This window comes from Tasmannia lanceolata, unplaced genomic scaffold (genome assembly GCF_043159265.1).
Source record: "Tasmannia lanceolata isolate RefF3 unplaced genomic scaffold, GAP_Taslan_0.1 ptg000020l, whole genome shotgun sequence".
NCBI classification, from domain to species: Eukaryota; Viridiplantae; Streptophyta; class Magnoliopsida; order Canellales; family Winteraceae; genus Tasmannia; species Tasmannia lanceolata.
Window position 1 is genome coordinate 30,502,574 of NW_027518697.1, and position 19,889 is coordinate 30,522,462.

General features: G+C 37.5%; 1 protein-coding gene across 3 annotated transcripts in view; it reads left to right on the forward strand.

Annotated features, from left to right (window-relative positions):
- LOC143853710 (heat shock 70 kDa protein 17-like) overlaps window positions 1-19,653 on the forward strand; it is a 32,455-nt gene extending 12,802 nt beyond the window's left edge. Inside the window, exons 3-15 of one of the 3 annotated variants that reach the window (XM_077363431.1) lie at window positions 212-371; window positions 7,487-7,732; window positions 7,846-7,982; window positions 8,392-8,731; window positions 8,814-8,975; window positions 9,545-9,619; window positions 9,804-9,904; window positions 9,985-10,054; window positions 10,367-10,423; window positions 10,554-10,615; window positions 18,867-18,939; window positions 19,041-19,116; window positions 19,183-19,653. In XM_077363431.1, the coding sequence (XP_077219546.1) occupies window positions 212-371; window positions 7,487-7,732; window positions 7,846-7,982; window positions 8,392-8,731; window positions 8,814-8,975; window positions 9,545-9,619; window positions 9,804-9,904; window positions 9,985-10,054; window positions 10,367-10,423; window positions 10,554-10,615; window positions 18,867-18,939; window positions 19,041-19,116; window positions 19,183-19,247 (1,624 nt within the window). In that variant the 3' untranslated portion in view covers window positions 19,248-19,653. Of the gene's footprint in view, window positions 1-211; window positions 372-7,486; window positions 7,733-7,845; window positions 7,983-8,391; window positions 8,732-8,813; window positions 8,976-9,544; window positions 9,620-9,796; window positions 9,905-9,984; window positions 10,055-10,366; window positions 10,424-10,553; window positions 10,616-18,866; window positions 18,940-19,040 lie in introns of those variants that run through there. The other 2 variants (XM_077363430.1, XR_013237281.1) reach the window with 2 other exon arrangements.
- The last annotated feature ends 236 nt before the right edge of the window (window positions 19,654-19,889 follow it).

The following is a 19,889-nucleotide window of genomic DNA, read 5'->3' on the forward strand; positions in this document are numbered from 1 at the left end:
CTCACACAGAGTCCCTAATTATTATATGATACGACACGGGTGTCCACAATAAATTCAAAGTGTCGGCTGAATCATAGCATATTTTCTTTTAGTTATTTTATGAATTTGAACTTATGCATGTTTTGCATGTCATTAATATTTTCTTTACGCTTAACCAATTCACAATAGTATATCATATTGTCATAGATCTACTTTATTTGCTTTCCTCCAGGAGCACTATAACTCGTGAGAAATTTGAAGAACTCTGTGCTGACTTGTGGAAGCAATCTCTTATTCCCGTGAAAGAACTGCTCAAACATTCCAATTTGAAGGTTGATGATATACATGCAGTAGAGCTGATAGGTGGTGCTACTCGCGTTCCAAAATTGCAGGTCAATATCATCACTTTTCATTCACATATCCTGTCACAAATATTGTTCTCGGGCATTTCATGGCAAGGGAAAATCTCGGGATATATTATTGTTTTGATTTTTTCATGTTTTTATCGAGAAAAGAAGATAAAATTAATTTATTTAAAAATATATAATTTAAGAAAAATATAAAAATAAAAATCTCGTAAAGGTATTGCAATATTTACACGGTAAATGATTAAAATGAAAATTTCACTATATTTTTTATAATCTCAGGATAATCTTGGGATTTTGTCGTTTTATTAAAAAATGTCACAAACATTCGCGATATGTTTAAAATCTCGGAGATATTTGTGACATAGCACATACCTCAAAGATGAAATAATATGAACCAGACGCTGCATGATTACATGTCCTGAGCCATATAAATATGATTATTGTGTTTGTTCAATCACTGGATCTATCTAGTCAAATATTTACAGCTTATCCCAGTATCTTCTTCAAACTTGTCAGGGTCACAAACATATATGAATTTACATTACCGGTGCATTTGTTTCTTTGGGTTTTTACTTGGTGCTCCTCTTAAAGCACCAAACTTCAATAGCATTCCCGCCATTCAAAAATATAAAAGGTTCAATAACATCCCTTCTATAAACTGAATTACAACAACTTCATTGCATTATTAAATACATTTTACAAAAGTCCCTCTCATGTACTAAGCCATGATATGTATTGTTAGTTCCTAAAATGCCCTTTTAGTTAACCTTATTTTTTCAAAGTATTGAAACTCTATTTTAGAGGGTGAGCCTTGGCGCAACAGTAAGGTGGCTCCATTGTGAGCCTCGTGCACTGGGCCGCCCTTTTTATTGAAACTCTCTTTTACAGCCCCCGATGTTAGACTGCCATCTCTGTCTCCATCTTCCTCCCATAAATACCCATCTCCCTATTAAAACTTAGCCAAAAAACTTAGGAAAATAACAAGAAACTACCTAAGAAGGATCCTCAAAAAAGACACAATCGGCATCTATCATCAAATAACAACAGATCCATCAGTTACTGTGGAGGTGCTGACTTCCGCCCGTGTCTCCATCCTTGATAGCTTGTGAAGTTCTCCAATCAACAGATTTGTTACCTTCTCTAACAGTGAGCACATTCACATGAGCAACACACCTCAATGCCAAAAGATTACCACGAACTATGCAGAATTTCCTTTCAAAGGAACAACACAAATTGCCAGGAATGCACAACATTACCAAAACTGACATGGCTTGCTATGTTTGGTTTTTCTCAGAAAGATAAAATCAGGGAAAAGCGTACCTGAGCTCTTTAAAAAATCAGGTGAGAATGGGGAAGAACTAGGTGATGTCTTCTAGCGGAATGCTGTGTGTTGTGTTTTTCTTGAGTTATGGGTTGTTGAACTCATTGTGAGGAGAACAAAAACAAGTTTACATGAATTCTTTTATTCCCACAGATAAAATTGTCTAGTTCTCGGAAAATCATATCAACAAAACAATGTACACAATTCTTGCACAATACATCGCTAAATCATCTTCCAAACCGTCTGAGCTAAACTTCCTAAGCAACCGATTGAGTCCAAACCTATTTACATGGATTCTTCTGAATCGGTGACGTACTCGTATCAGACGCATGACGGATTCCAATACTTTAGGATTCACTGTGACACTTCCAGATCTCTTTAATCTATTTTTTTTCTACACAACAAAATTACAATTATCACACGTTTTGTGTTTTATCTATCCCAATAGTAAGGTTATTTATCTGGAAATAAAACATTATATTTACTTAACCAACCAAAATTCTCAGTATATAACCAAGAATTAATTAAAATTCGCCGAATCCACGAATCCTGGCTTTTTTATGTTAGCTGAATTCGACACTTGATAGCCGTGTCGGACTTCGACACTCGATACCAGTGTCGGATTCCGACACTCATATCCGTTCTCGTGCAACATAGGTCCAAACCCTAACTGTACTGTAAAGAGCAAAAAAAGGAAAAAAAAGAAGACATGTATTTATTTTAAGCATTGCCTGTTCGAAAGGAAAGGACCCAATGAATCGAACAACTTAGCAGGGCTAAGATACGGAGGAACCGTAAACAACGGTGATTGCTTGATCGCCAAACTAAACAGATGGTTTAGCTTAGACATCAACCTCATACTGCTTCACCATGACCATATTCCCTATCCACGGTCGAATTCTTTGTGGAGGTGTACGTCCGAGCGGGGAGAGCGATGGATGAGCCATGTTGCCGACAATGAGTGTAGGGAGGACTGGCAATCGGAATTGGGATGGTTGTTGGAGACTGATGAGACAAGCATCGTGCTATGATACTTGGATACTTGGGGAGGCCCATTGTACCGTCTTCGAGATGATATGACACCGATACTCGTACTCAGATACTTGGATACTTCATAGATATTTCTGTTATAATTATAAGATTTGAAATACTTCACTCTTCCGATTAACTATAATGCTTTTTGCTTGTGTCATATATTTGCAATTATATTTTTGAGCATGTGAATCGACTCTCTTTTAAATTTACTATGAGTTCCATCTTCCAAGTTAAATCTGGTTTAGTTTTTATGGTATTTTATATGTATTTGTATTGTGTCATATCTCATGGTATTAGACACATCCGTTTTCATTTCCTAAAATTTGGAAATTGTCGTTCCGTATCTGTTCTTGTGTTGGTTTTCGTATCTGTATTTGTATTTAGGTAGCATAGGCGTCATGGGGCTGGGCTGATGTCATCACCCTAGTCATCTTTGTACCGTCTCTCTCCTTCATAAGAGAAACCTGTTGTTTTTGGACCTCTTGTTCTCTGCTGTTTTTGGACCTCTTTTCTAAAGCAGAAGAGGAAGCGAGAAAATGCAGGTTTCCGTTGTTTATTTTAGGGCTATTACTGTAGTTTTGTTTGTATATGGAGTGCAACTTTAGTAATGTAAGGAGGCGGGGCGAGGATGTAGTAAATATGATTGGACAGGAGGTACCTAAGAGGGATATCTTTCGCTATCTTGGTTCAATCCTACATAAGGAAGGAGAGATTGAAGAGGATCTTAACCACATAATAAGAGCAGGTTGGTTGAAGTGGAAGCATGCTTCAGAAGTTTTGTGTGACCGTAAAATACCTACCAAGTTGAAGGGAAAGTTTTATAAGACAGTTGTGAGGCCAACCATGCTATATGGCTTAGATTGTTGGGCCACCAAGAAGCAGCATGTCCATAAGATGAGTGTAGCGGAGATGCGAATGCTTAGATGGATGTGCGGCCACACTCTGTTAGATCGAATTAAAAATGAAGACATTCGTAAAAAGGTGGGGGTGGGCACCAATTGAAGAGAAGGTGAGAGAGCACCGCTTAAGATGGTTTGGGCATATCTAACGTAGGCCTTTGGATGCTCCAGTGAGAAGAAGTGACTCGTGCCGAGTTGATAGAGTAAAAAGAGGCAGGGGCAAACCGAAAACAACTTGGGCAGAAACAACGAGGAAAGACTTGAGGGCTAGGAACATAACAGAGAACATGACCTCGGATAGGAGAGAGTGGAAGAAAATGATCCATGTAGATGAACCCAACTAGTGTCAGGATTGGACTTAGTCAATTTGAGCCGGGTAGATCCTTTCACCTTCTTCATGAAAATTTTCTAAAGGATTCATTAGCCGACCCCAATTAGTTTGGAACAAAGGCTTAGTTGAGTTGAGTTGAGTTGTACTGTAGTTTTATTTCTTTAGAAGGGCATCATGTAAAATCCCCTGTTGTATTCTCCCGTTGAAAATTGTAATCAAACTTTAACAACACATTTACCAAAAATCTGGCTTACATTTCTCTGCCTCTATCTCTCTATGTGTGGGGTGCATTGTTGCATGCCTTTTTGATATGTGTGTGTCATATATATATATATATATATATATATGAGGAAAATGATTGTGAGCTTGAAGCTCATATAGCTTATATGAGCTTGAGGGCCCAAACACATGGGTCCCACATTTTTTGTGATGATCCAAACCATTCATTTTCAAGGCCCCATCATAGATAGGGTGTGTACCAAAAATCAGATCCATTGGATAATCCTAACCCTTCCAAAATCGGAGGGAAAAATGGGTAGATTTGTGGCAAACGGTGTCTGTCCATTTTGCCCTCCACATTTGGATGGGTTAGGATGATCCTATGAAGCTGATTTTTTGTACACATCCTATCTATGTAAGGGCCTTTCAAATGAATGCTTTGGATCATCCTAACAATGTGGGCCCACATGTGTTTGGGCCCTCAAGCTCATATAAGCTATATGAGCTTCAAGCTCACAATCATTTTCCTCTAAAAGTGATTGTACTCGGTCGAGTAGATAAGCTTTTCTACTCGGTCGGGCAAAAAACAGTGGGGGCCCACATTATTTGGGTGATCCAAACCATTCATTTGAAAGGCCCTTACCTGCATAGGGTGTCCACCAAAAATCAGATCCATAGGATCATCCTAACCCATCCAAATGTGAAGGCAAAAATGGGGAAAAATGGACAGACACTGTTTGTCCACAAATCTACCCATTTTTCCCTCCACATTTGGATGGGTTAGGATGATCCTATGGATCTGATTTTTTGTGGAAACCCTATCTAGGTAAGGGCCTTTCAAATGAACGGTTTGGATCACCCAAACAATGTGGGCCCCACTGTTTTTTGTCCGACCGAGTAGATAAGCTTATCTACTCGACCGAGTACAATCACTTTATATATATATATATATGGTGGAGGCATCCGCATACTCACAGCAAAAATACACTGAAGCCCACAATATTGGGTGATCTAAACCATTCATTTGTTGGACCCTGATGTATATAGGCCATGTTCTAAAAATCTTCTCCATAGGATGATCCTAATCATTCGATCTGTGGAGGTTTATAAAATGTAGGAAAACACTTGAAAACGGGATTCCGTTTGGAAAATAAAAACGGGGCTGAAATGACCGTTGATTTGACCCTTTGCAATATGTATTTAATGCTTTTACGGGATTTGAGCTACCTCCATTTGTCTTTTAGTGGACGTGGCTCTAATGATTGAAGCCCGTTTTTCTTCCGAAGACGGAATCCTATTTTCCTAGCAGTGCTCTAAAATGTATAACACGGTATAGAGACCACCACAGATTGGTGGTTAGGATCATCACATGGATAAGATTTTCAGGGCACGACCTATCTATGTCTTGAACAAACAAATGAATGGTTTAGATCACCCAATAAAGTGGGCCCCAATGTATTTTGTGCTACACGTGCATGCACGTCTGTCTGCCATATAAAAACTCATATATATATATATATATATATATATATATATATATATATATATATATCTGTGTGTGTATAATATATATTGTGAGCCCCAATGATTAAACTATTGCTTCTCTTCTTTATTAAGACTTGTTTAGCCTTGTCAATCAATGTGTGAATGTGTACCTGAGAGCCCCGACACGACTTTGTATGTGTGATGTGTGCGTGGGAATCAATGTGTGTGAACTATTGCTTTTCTTCTTCATTAGTACATGTGAGAAGCTATGGAATAGATAGTTAGAATCTAAAATTGGGGTTGATATATTTTCCCCTTGTTGCTACCGTGGCAGCCCCTACTTATTAAATGCTTGGTTGAAGTTAGTCAATCAACTCCCTCCCTCCCTCTCTCTCTCTCTCTCATCCATATTCTCTCCTATCTGGTTCACCTAAACAGTGTATTGTCTCTAAATTTCCCATAACCCTCCACACTTCCCCACTCCATCTGGTTCGTCCATGATGATCAAGGCAATTGTTAGCCAATTATCTTTTGCAATATGGGAACTGCAAGACAGCGTCAATCTCAGGATGAGATCTCACCGTCGACTGGAAATCACTGAGGAGGTGGTGGGCAAGTCTTGGCAATCTGACATTGGAATCTTATGTCAAGGTGGAGGCCATGGTATAATTTCATTGTATCGGCATTCACAATTTTGTATGGTGAACAACACAAACAACACTCGATATTGATGGCGCAGTAGGATGGAGTAATGCGATTTTCTAGTGCTGGTGGTGCCATTGTAACAACTGGCTTCTCCTTGCAAGAGCAAGAGAAGAGTGTTTATTGAGAGAGAAAAAGAGATTTTTTTATTTTGTGTTTATTTTTTTGTGAGGAAGGGGTGGGGGATAGACTTATCCGATTTTTGACTTTGTCTGGTCATAGATGGAATGGGGGAATAAAGGGAGTTGACCAACTTTATCCGTTCATTTATAGAATGGAGGTTCATCACAGTTTATAAACAAATCAGTTCCCACGAAACTCTAAGGGATTAGGTGTAGAATCCTAATACTACATGCATGTTGCTAATAAAAACCTTGTAGAAAGATGTGCCACATGGTATTGACTAATTCAAACCATATTACTTGACTCTTCACCCTACTACCGGGACCCTTAGACCAACTAATACTATAACTCCTGTGATGCTACTTCCCCTTAGACCAACTAATACTATAACTCCTGCTATACTACTTCCCCTTAGACCAACTAATACTATAAATCCTTATACTACTTCTCCTATATACGCATGGAATCTTGTAAGTTGTGAGGACCAGACCACATTTCTAATAAATCTCCTAAGCAACTAAGACTTTCTTTTGTTGGAAGGTGGGCCATGACTAAAGTGACATGATGTTATATAACCTTAAGTGAATAACAACACAAATGACATAAGTGCCCCTCCTAATAATTTTTTTAGTTTACATGTGGGGCCCATTCAAAACACTCATAACTTAATGAACTTAAGTGGTTTAAGTGTGAAAAGAAACTAGTACTACCACTATTCCACCCCCCCCGCCCCCACCTCCTCGCCGAAATAACTTAAAAGACTTAAATGGCGCTTAAAACAATAAGTAAGGACCCCGGGATGGTCCCAACTACAGGCCCAATGCAATTCTGGGGACTTACTAGCCTCAGTTTCACATGCTGTAAGTTAAGAGTCCCCTATGTATATGTTTCTATATATATAGTTATGTACAGGCTCGCATGTGTTGTGGGGAAATTCTGACTTTACTCTAGGATTTTTTTCTTTCATCAATTGTTACATGATGATCATGGGGGCATATTTCTTACGTTCTATATCTTTTTACAGGCTAAGCTCCAGGAATTTCTTGGGAGGAAGGATTTGGACAGGCACCTTGATGCTGATGAAGCTATAGTTCTTGGTTCAGCACTTCATGCTGCAAATCTAAGTGATGGAATTAAGTTGAATCGAAAGCTTGGGATGATTGATGGTTCTTGTTATGGCATATTGATTGAATTAAACGGTCCTGATCTTTTGAAAGACCAGAGCAGTAAACAAGTACTTGTACCAAGAATGAAGAAACTCCCCAGCAAGGTAATAACAAAATTATTTGAATTTCTTTTATCAGAAGTTAAAAAAAAAAGTGTCAAAAATGGAGCTTAGTTTACATTAAGCTTCTCACTGAACCAGTTTATATCTCTGTACAGATGTTCAGGTCTATTACGCATAACAAAGATTTTGAAGTTTCACTTAGCTATGAGAGTGCAGATGCATTGCCACCAGGGATTTCTTCTGATAAGTTTGCTCAGTATTCAGTGTCTGGTTTGACTGAAACTAGTGAGAAGTAAGCAACTAACAACTTTTTGAATGATAGAGCTGAATATTGTCTAAAATTTCTATAAACATAGAAAAGAGGAATGCTAGACTAACAGGCTCCTTTGCAAAAAGGGGGCAAAAGACGCCCCCATTGGTCAAATTCCATTTACGATGGCACAGAAAATTACTATCATAACTGTCTTAAATGGAGTTTGACCAATGGGGGCGCCCTTTACCCCTTTTTTGCAGGGCGCCTGTGAGTCTAGCATTCTTCCATAGAAAAACATGCTTAAAAATGCTCCTTTAAAAAGGTTTAAATATTCTTCTTGGGAAAAACGCTTAAAGTTTGTCAACTATTTCTTCTGTATTGGAATTGCATTAGTAAATCATATCTAAATGAAATCTACTCATGATGTTTTACTTTATGTTTCTTCTAGGTATTCTTCACGCAATCTCTCGTCTCCCATGAAGGCAAATCTTCATTTCTCTACGAGTAGAAGTGGAATCATTTCTGTTGATCGAGCAGAAGCTGTTATTGAGATTTCAGATTGGGTAGAAGTTCCTATTAAAAATTTTACTCCGCAGAATTCAACTACGGTTACTTCTAACAGCTCAGTTGAAGCAAGTCCGGGGAACAGTTCAGATGGGAGCAATGAGAACTTGAACATTGAGGGTGGGCTTAATAATTCACATAGCCTTAATTTAGAAGAGAAAACTAGTGCGAATGTTGTTACTGAAAAGAAATTGAAGAAGCGAACCTTTAGGGTTCCACTGAAGGTGAAAACTAAATTATTTGCCATCATTTGGATTTATTAATCTATCGTTGCATTTGGTTAACTTTCTCACATGTTTAATGTAGATAGTGGAGATTATGGTTGGACCTGGAATTTCTCTTTCGGAAGAATCTCTTTCCGAAGCTAAAACTAGATTGGAAATACTGGATAAAAAAGATGCAGAGAGAAGGCGAACTGCAGAGCTAAAAAATAACCTGGAAGGATACATATATGCTACCAGAGAAAAGGTTTGAAGTTGTGTGAAACTTATTGCTTCCTAAAAAGATCATGTTACTGTTTTCCAATCAACCAGTCTGGCAATCTGTTCCATACTCAATAGTCTAATGACTCTGGTTTTTGTTGAGTTTGTCATACTTCTCATTCCATAATTAATTCGATCGTATTTAAGTTATGAGGTGTGGAGTTTTTCTCTCTTTCTTTGTAATAAGTCTTGCTTTAAACTGAATTTCTAAAATTTCTGCTGAATGCATTTTAGCATTTGCCGGGTCCTGGGCTTATATCTCATTTTTTAACTTTTTTTTTTTTTGGGCTAGGAGGGAACTGTTAAGATAAAGGAAATATTCACCATTTTATCAAGATTTTAAAAATATCATAACATATACCATTTTATGGGTTCTGGAATAATATTTCTTGTATTTCCTTCTTTCACATTAGTAGCTTATTAAGCTGTCCATCGCTGTATTCATTTTCTTTGTAGTTTTGGTGCTGACATGCTAGTCTTTACTGTTAGAAATTTTTGTTTCATCAAGACTTCTCTTGATTTTTCTTCTGCTATTGGCATTGTTACTTATGTTAGCTAGAAGCTTCGGGGGAGATTGAGAAAATTTCTACTGAGCAGGAACGTCAGTCCTTCATAAATAAACTTGATGAGGTAAGCACCAATCATGTGCCTTAGAGGGCTTAGACCATAATTACGTTGGAGTATCCCCTTGTTTTGCGATTTTCTTTAATTTCTGACTTTTCCTTGCAAATTATTTACTTTCTCCTCATCAATGAACTTATATTACGTATCAAGCATAAAACTTCGTTGATTCTACTATACTCAAAGGTTTCAGGTTCAAGAATGGCTATATACTGATGGTGAGGATGCTCCTGCAAGTGAGTTTGAAAAACACCTAAGCTCACTAAAAGCTATTGGTGACCCCATATTTTTCAGGTCAGTTACTCTTTCAACTAGTTTAAGAGACCTGCTTTTGCGTTCTGGGAGACTTGTATAATGTTAAGTTATTTATGCAGGTTGAATGAGATAACTGCACGGCCAGCTGCATCTGAAAATGCTAAGAGATATCTAAGTGAGCTGCAAAAGGTACTTACACAGCAACTGCTAGCACATTGTTATAAGTAGTTGTTTGCCTGTGAATGTTATACATTTATTGCAGAAATGAAGCAGTGATTAATAATTTGCATGTTGTAAGAACAATTCTGTTGACATTTTATTTGTGGAAGGTTTTCATAGGTTTTTTTATCACACAAGATTTTTTTATACTATCTCATGCACTCAATATGACAACTCAGGAATTTGTTTCTGGCTTGAGTTCGTAATTTCGTGTCATACGTGGATTTTGAATGCAACAATGCAACTGGCGCAGTGACATCTACTTCTTGGGTCTTTTTGCAGATTGTAACTGGTTGGGAGAAGAGTAAATCTTGGATTCCCAAAGCTAGAATAGATGAGGTATGCCATGGATACTTTGTCAATTTCTACTATTTTTTGTTTATCGAATGGAATAATCTTTAGCTGGCACGTTACTTATTTTTGGCCTGACAAAGTTACCATTGAAACATATATACACATTTGCTTTCAGGTTTTGAGTGAGGCTGATAAGCTCAAGAATTGGTTAAAGGAGAAGGAGGCCCAACAAAAGAAGTATGTTAGGCTCTTAATTTCTATGATAATTACTTTGTTGGCTAGTCTTGTGCAAAAATGGTTTATAATTCATACTTATGATACATCAAAAGAGTATTCTTTTCAAGAAAATAAATGTCTGTTAGTAAGTTAACTTGTAACATTATATCTTCCTTGCATGTCACTTGGAACAATAGGTCAAACGTAAGAAGTTTCCGACCGGTTATGCTCCTTTCCACTCTTCATCTGAGTCCCCTCTCTTTCGGTTAGTTTAACAGAAATAAGCAATACAGATTACTAACACAGCCTACATTCTAAAACAAGATGAGGTGTGTGACCACTTCCAAGGGAAAATTCACCATTTCAGCTTATTATTAGTCTATCAGCCTCTTGGTCATGTTACTCTTAAGAATGCGGGTCCCATTGAGTTCTCAAATTTGGTGGCAATGGGACGTAAGTAGTTCCTTTTAGTAAGGCTGGGATGGCTATCATGACATGACAACCATGAATAGCTTCTTTAGAGGCTCATCTCTAACAATGTTCAGCACTTCTTCAAGGTCATATACTGGCATAGACAGTTCTGGTAATAGCGAGGGCAATGATTATTTCAGAGAAAGTTACTGGAAATGCAATGTTTACTTTGTCCTTTACACAGCTAAAGTGTCATCACATTGAAAATGTCAACGAATGCTCCTAGTGGACCCTATATATGCCTTCTCCATGTGTAAACTACTTTGATTTTTCCTGCTGCTAGCGGACTCAGTTTGAAAATGACTTGTAAGTCCAATGTCCTACCAAGCTATACATTCCTTCATGCACACCAAAAAGAATCTGATCCAAAAGACATTACCAATGCTATCTTTCAGACTAGAGAAGGATGACCTTTTTTAAATATGAGAATTGGTGTGCAGTGTGGCTAAATGTGTGACAAATAAACTAGTTGACAACAAGAATAGTAAGCCTCCCTCCCAGTCAATGGTTCATGCTTAAAATTTTGACACATGTCAAGGTAAAATCATATAGAATGTTGTGAATCAAGTCATCAGAGAAATGTAAGATTCATTATTAATAATTCTATTTCTCTGTATGGTAATGGTTGTCCTTGTACTTTACTTTTCTTTCCATTCCTACTTATCAAGTGATGCAAAAATCTTATTAACTAGAGCCAAAGATTTACAATAAAACACTTGCCTTGGTTTAGCAAGCTTCAAATTTGTTAGTTAGATATATAATCCCAACTCAAGTTTAGTATGTTGCTCACCAGTGTGTATCAACCTATGAATTCGCTTCAAGTATAGATGTGAAATTCATTCTTGTGCTCGATTTCCTATTATTTGGGAAAGGGTATCCAGTGTGTATCAACCTATGAATTCGCTTCAAGTATAGATGTGAAATTCATTCTTGTGCTCGATTTCCTATTATTTGGGAAAGGGTATCAAGAAGGGAAATTCTCCCTCCATTCAGCCATCATGCAACATTGAGCAAGTTACCCTCCATCTAGAGCTCTGCTGGTAGTACTTCTGCCAGTAAAATTCTCTCATTTCAAACAAAGAGCTCACCCTCACCCTCACCCTCACCCTTTTAGAAGTCCCTCTCGAAAACCTGCATGCATTGGGTTGCTTTTTCAACTACCGAAAACATAAAGTTTCATTCATTTAGGAGTGGCAACATAGTAAGACTTTTCTTAGTCCATTGTATGGGTACTAATCTTTTATAAACTAGTGGAGTCCATTGGTAGTTGAATCAATTACAACCAGGGATCAAAAACTTCGGTTTAGTGTGCTCCTTTGGTTTCTCCAAATCTGAATCACTATGTGATATGTCAGCCAAAGCATTTCGAAACAATCCTGAAGTATTTTGACACAAACCTAAAATCAAGGTTTTAAATTTCGGTTTTGATCACCAAGGAAATGGAAATGTTTCGGTTTCGGTTGGGAATTTCGATGGAAATCCTGTAAAGTCACGGAAACGTATGAAAACATACGCAAATGATAGAATTTAAGATGACACTTCAGGAAATGTTAAAATAATTACAAATACACACTCAGAAACCATCACATAAGCAAGACAACTATTCCTATAGGTTTAACAACATCAAACACGTAGTGTGTAATGCGTGTCTAATAATTTAGTACTTACCATATTTTACATGTAATTCATATAAATATGTATACATAATACGTATATTATATTTTACATACTCTTCATATAAATATAAATATGTGCATATGTAGCACATATTTATCTGGTATACGGTATAGTATACTGCTAATAGACTAAACGATTTTGATTTCGGTATATATTTTAATTTCGGTATCATTTTCGGTGGGGAGGGAAATGGAAACATTTCTGTTGTTTCGTGTCAGTTTCAGTGCAAATTTAAAACCTTGCCTAAAACATTGCATATGTCCTAATTCTAGGTTGGGTCAAAATCAAGTCGTTTCCTCCAACCAGGAGTAGATCCTACAAGAACAACCGCGATATAAATTAATTTATTCATCTTTTCAATGTCGCCCCAATACTTGTCATATTTTTCTTTCATTCTCCTCGCCATCATTACCAAGTTAAAGTCTTCGCTCTCAAGCCACTCTTGTAAAATGTTGTCAACCTCAACAATTTCAGGAAATAAAGTGTTGGATGTAACATATAATGATCCTGAAACCTGTATGGTGAGCTCATAGAAATTTGAAGCAAGGTCGCCATCCTCCTTACGTTTTCCCAATCTTCATGATATGGCTTTGTAATCCCATCCACATCACCTGAATCAAGTTCACTACTGAAAAAAAGGATTTTTATGTCAAACCTATCAAATGCTTTTTCAAATTTCACAGCTGCATTTAACATCAAGTATGTGGAGTTCCATCTAGTAGATACATCTAGGCATAACAAACTCTTGCTCTGAACCCTTTCGATCTCAACACATTTTTTGAATTGCTTCAACCTAGCCGGAGAACTCCTCACATATCTGACCGCCGCCCGAACACGATCAACTGAAATTTCCACTCCTTTTAATCCATCCAACTAGATTAATTATGTGTGCTACACACCTCACATGAAGGTATTTTCCTTGTAAAATGCTAGATCCCCAATTCATAAGTCTTCTCCTCAAGTATCCAACCGCAACATCATTTGAACTAGCATTGTCTACAGTAACAGTGAACACTCTATCATTCCCTCACTCAAGAAGACACTTCTTAATGGCCATACCAAGAGCCTCACCTCTATGACTAGAAATTGGACAAAAGTTTAGTATCTTTTTGTGCAATTTCCAATCATTTTCTATATAATGAGCCGTGAGACACATGTAGTTTACTCTTTGCATAGAGGACCATGTGTCTGTAGTGAGACAAATTCTTTGACATGATTGTTTAAAAAACTTCTTCAACCTTGACCTCTCTTCCATAAAGAATTGATAACAATCTTTGGCAACCGTCGAACGTGACGGGATATGAAAGCGAGAACATGCAACTGACATCAAATGTCGAAATCCTTCCTTCTCAACAGACTTAAATGGAAGCTCATCAATAATAATCATACGGGCTAACGCATTTGTAATGGCCTCTTGGTCAAACTTTCAAATAGAAAGGGTTCCACTACCATCCCCCTCTTGACCCTTGAAAGGTTGGTAATTCAACTGTGTCTGTGTTGTGTTCATATTGGCAGGGAACTTTTTGCATGTGGTGATGTGATTCTTAAGTGAGGAAGTTCCATTTTTCTTCGGATCACAACAAAACTCCCTCTCACAATACATACAACTAGCCTTATGTTCACCCACCTCACTAACAAATTTTGTAAAATGGTCCCACACATTTGACCTTGACTTCGTCGTCTTTCTCTTCCTTGTGGTTCCAACCGTTTGGTTTGAGTCTGTGGGGTTTGAAGATTGCTCTCTAGAAATAACATTACGAGCGTCTCCTTCTTTCAACATCTACAAAAATAATAGAAACAAGACACTAAGACACGCATTGCCCAACACATTATAAGCTACCCAATATAAAACAATATACGCAGCAAATGAGATTATGAGAATGACATGAGTCATAAGTGATTAAGTGTTATATTACCTTAGTACCAAATAGCAATATAGCAAATCCCAAATAGCCAAAGAAGATAGAATGATTCTAACAATGACAGTCCCTTGAGCAAATAATCTTTTACTTTGGAAAATAGACAAATCAGCAACAGGGGAATAATATAAATCTAATCAATGAAATGAGTCACTAAAGAAAGATATCAAGAGATCAAGAACCAAAACTAAAAAAAATCAAATGTTAAAGAACTAAAACAGTATAATGCAAGAATCAGGACATATAGATGAAATTGGAAGTAGAATCAAGAACGAAAAGAAAGATGCCAAAAATCATGGAAAAAAACAAAAACAAATCCCAAATTTACAGAGCCGAAAGTTCAAAAAGCCTAAAATCTTTCTAAAATTTCCTACTTTTTAACACATGAAAAGAGATAACTTGAACCAAGCCCTAATCAACTTTGACTTGGAGATCCCTAAAATTTATGGTAAAATAATTTCCCTCCAAATTAAGCATAGTAAAACAATTTCCCTCTAGGCCTTTATATCATGGAATGAAAAAATATTCTTAGGGAAAAACCGAAACCATAAAAAAGGTTGTTCTTGCAATCCAAAGTTCCAAACAGTAAATAAACATGTTACTGTCGTGTTCCTGAACATTAAAAAAAAACCTAAACAAGTTGTAAGTATTTAACTCTTCGCTAGTGAGAATCGGGCATAAGAAAGAGCCTGTGTGGCTATGTTTCTCATATATCATGTGTTACAAAACACTCTGAGATAGAAAATATCACAAAATCCTTTTTAACCCTAGTACCCTACATCATCTACTCAAGTAACAGCAAGCAATCATATATTCATCTACATGGATTCAATTTTAACACTCCATATATTAAACAAAAGATGCAATTTGCACAACTACAGAACCAATTCAGATTTAAAAAATTATATAGAATACAAAAGATTATCATGTCTATAAATGCTGGGAAAAAAAAAGTTCTTTGAAATGCTGGGAAAAAAAAAGTTCTTTGTTCTTCACCACTCTTTCTGCTACTGAGATGATAGATGCATAAGGAGGAAACCAAAAACCCTAGAAATGGAAAGAGAAAGATGAGATGAAAGGGGAAGAAAAGGGGAAATGAGATTTGGGACAACAAATCAACAATACAATCAAGAACATGAAATTAAAAACCCCAGAAGGAAGCTACGAATTCTAAAAAAAAAAACAAGAACTTACCTGCGAATCGAGGTCTCCACGGATTCGGAGATGGAGAGGCGGTGGCCGGGTGGAGTAAGAGATGAGGGGGAGGCCTCGGAGCCGGAGATGAGGCGGAGGCAGCCGCGGAGTCGGAGTCTTGGAGGAGGAGGAGAGGCGGCGGAGTTTAGACTTTAGAGTTTAGAGGAGAAGAAACCCTAGTTTTGGGGTTTCTTCTTTTCTCTGCTACGGTGACAACTGACAAATTAGAATGAAAAGAAAATATAGAGTATTTTTAGACTTTTAGTTTTTACTTGGTTTTAAAAAGTGGGGGTGGATATATCAACTATCAAGTGGTATATGATATATCAAACAAAATGTAAACCTCCTTAATGAAAATTTGGTTTTCGGTCAAACCGAATTTTTTTTTCTGTGGGAACTGAAACCGAAAGCCGATATTTACACTTTCAAAAACCGAAACCGAACCGACATACCTCAGAACCGAATCGAATTGACCGGCCAATTTCGGTTCAGTCGGTTAATTCGGTTTTAACCGATTAATGTGCACCCCTATGTTTCTTTACTAGGAAGGGGTGCCCAAGGAAAGAAAAGGGGTGGAAATCTGTTATGTAGGGATATAACGGGTGTCCAAGGTAATAAGTGAGGGGCGCTCTTTAGGAAATAGTGTCGAAAAGGTAAGTTACTTTTTCTTCTGACTTTTGGTGACTACCGAGAGAAACAGCAAAGTGAAAAAAAAGACACTTTTTCTATAGCAAGTTGGAGACTGACTTGTTGTGCAAGCCACCGGATAATCAGGCTGACAATACTCCCATGTGCAGTAACCCTTTTTTTGTTTAGAAAGTAACTTTTCTCTTTTGTGATACTTGGTGTGCAACACAACGAATATTAGAGGCTGTACGGTGAGGAGAGTGACATAGATACGTATGTACTAAAGTTAGAAACTTGCCTCTTTTTACAGCAAACTACGTACTATTGTAGGTTACAGCTGTAGTAGTTGTAGGTTACAGGGAACATAAGAATCTGGAAAATGGAAATAAGACCCACTTACCTAATCACGCACTGCACTTGATAAGTGTGGCTTATCTTAAAAGCAAGAAAATCCAACGAAACAGGAAACCCACAAAGTTGAGATTGTGCAAGATAAGTAGCCTTCTTATCAGCTTCTAAAACTACCAATAGCCAAAAATGCCCTATCTAACCGTGATCCGTACAATTTCTCCTAATCATATGGTGGTCTATCACCTTCCCAAATACACCCAAAGACTGGGTTTGGTTGCTAAACCTGAAAATCCGAAACTGAAACCCTTCACCCTTGGGGTTGACTCCTTCGGTTGCCTGCGATGACGATGGTGGGGAAGGAGGCTGCAGTGAAATTAAAGAAGAGGAAGTCAATAGAAGATGGGGATTTTGTCCAAACTGCTGAAACCCTAACTGATTTGGGATTTGAATCAGGTGCTTGTTTATGGGGGATATGGGACTGAGTTGGGGATCAAAACTGAGGGTGTGGGTTAGGGTTTCTAATGAAAACAGTACGTTGGGCTGTTGGCTTGATGGGGGTAGAGTGTGTGGGGTTGTGGGCTGATGTATGGCTGAACAGAGAAGGGAAGATGGGTGAAAAAAAATTCGGCTGTGATTTCCGCTGGGATCAATTCGTCGCTAACTTGGATCTTTTGCTTTGATACCAAATTGATGCAGCACCGTGAAGAAAAAATGAGGAAAGGGGAGAGAAATAGACGAAAGGGGAGAGAATTGAAGAATGTGGGAAGAAGAGACGAATTTAGAGAGAAGAAGAAGAATAGAGGAGAAAGAGGAGATGAAGAATTGGGGAAGAAGAAGAGAGGAAATTAGAAGGGAGAATCTCAATTCATTCAATTAATCATCAAAGTTACAACATAAGCTGTAAAGAGGCCTATATATAGGCAAATAAACAACCTAGGAAATAGTAACCTACTAAAACATGAACTCTTAAAGAAGCCTACTAAAATAAGAACTCTAAATAACCAAATGACTAAAATACTAATTGGCAAATATGCCACTTATTTAGGCCTAATATTTGCATCACCCAGTCAATTGCTATCTCAATGTTATTCCCTTCGTTTTGTTTTTCCCACTAAAGTATGAAACAAATTTCTTAAAGCGATCACCAACCTCATCAGTCCTAGCACTTATGAGTGAAATGCCATGATAGGATGTCTACGCCACCTGTCATATGTTCCTTAATGGAGTGATATATTGTGCTGCTTGTTTGTTAGTGTTATATATTTGGAATTTAATGTTGGTGTGCAAGTCTTGTAGATGCTATAATCAATGTTAATTTCTTTTATTAAGATAACTCTAGTTTTATATTTTTTATTTATATATCTGTCTCTGTGTATCCTCTCTCGTCTTGGATTTCTAGAAGTTCAGATTTGAATCTTTGCTCATGTATCCATGTCCATATCCTTATTTGTATCTCGGTATCATTGGATGTATGTGAGAAAAGTCTGATATCTCACATTGATGTGAGCAACAATTTGTCCTTATTGCCCATTTTGTTATTGAGTATAATATGCCTCAGACCGAAATTTTTTTAAGTTTCTTCATAGATAGAGTACTAGCAAATGGATGCATCTACTTTGTTCCAAATTTGTCCGTAGTAAGAAATATGTTTGGACTCGTGCTAATTTGCTAAGGCCCTGTTCGTTTCAGATTGTGACAACCGATGATGAGGGCCCAATTGGCCCAAAATTAAACATAATTTTGGGCCAATAATCGGTTGGGGCCCTCACCATTGGTTGTCACAATCTGAAACGATCAGGGCTTAATAAACTGAAGCCAACTGATTCCAAGACAGATTGACAACCTTGTACACTTCTTTTTCCACATTCACTTCCAAATAAAATAAAATGAACATGTGTGACGCTTTCCTAGTGTAAAATCCTTGAATTATCCAAATTTCGCTGCTTCTTCAATTCCAATGGACTATTTTCCTTTTTAAGTTTGACACGGATCTACCAATTGTATATGATTTGGTAATTTCCATTCTTTTACAGGACTTCTGCGTTCACCAATCCCATTTTTACTTCAGAAGAAGTGTATGACATGGTACTGGATCTCCAAGACAAGGTAATGCAGATTCCCAAGCCCAAGAAATGATTATATTAAAAATTCATTTCATCTAATTCTTCATTATTCACTTACCAAAATGAATATGCATATTTATATAGGTTGCCAAAGTTAATAGAATTCCCAAGCCAAAGCCAAAGATTGAGAAACCACAGAAGGAAGAAAATGCGACTGGAGGTGAGAATACAGCCTCGCCGAACTCGAATTCTGAAAGTAGTTCTTACCAAACTGAACAACCTACAGGAGACCCTGTTGGTTCATCAAACAACGAAACAGATCAAGAATCTGAGCCCCATGATGAGTTGTGATACTCAAATGAGGTAAAGGCTCGAAGTTATGGGGATTTTTTTTTGTCCCAGAAAAGAGAATCTCCCCGGGGCTGACCGCAATAGATAAAGTTGTGGTTATGTCAAGGAGATAGCAGATGGTGTCCTGTTAGGGATGGTTGAAAAGATATGCAGAGGTGGTAGCTGTGCGGCGGACAGTTTTGTTATGTAGTAGTCTTACTGAGTCCTCATCTGAAAGGTTTAGGATTTTTGATCTGTTCACACTTAAAATCTCTTTCAATGGCCCAAGTAATGACTCACATTTGCATCAATTGTGTTAACTATGTGAGGTTGTTATCATACTATATATGACATGATTATCCCCACTAATCAACGATTATTGAGTTATATAATGGCTAGTGATATTGGCACTATCATGTTTTGATAATTTCACTAGCTCATCTTGTCTTTTAATTATACGACAGCTGTCAATGGTTATTGCAAAAAGCTCTAAGAAGACAACAGAAAAAAAGAAAAGCTGTGTAAGGGAAATGATATCTCCCCCCCCCCCTCCCCCGCCAACCCCAACATTATCTAATAACTTTCTTAAGGTAAGAAAAAACGTGACAGGGGGTGAATTTATCCTCAAGTAGTGAACCATTCTCACGAAAACGTTAAAGGGAG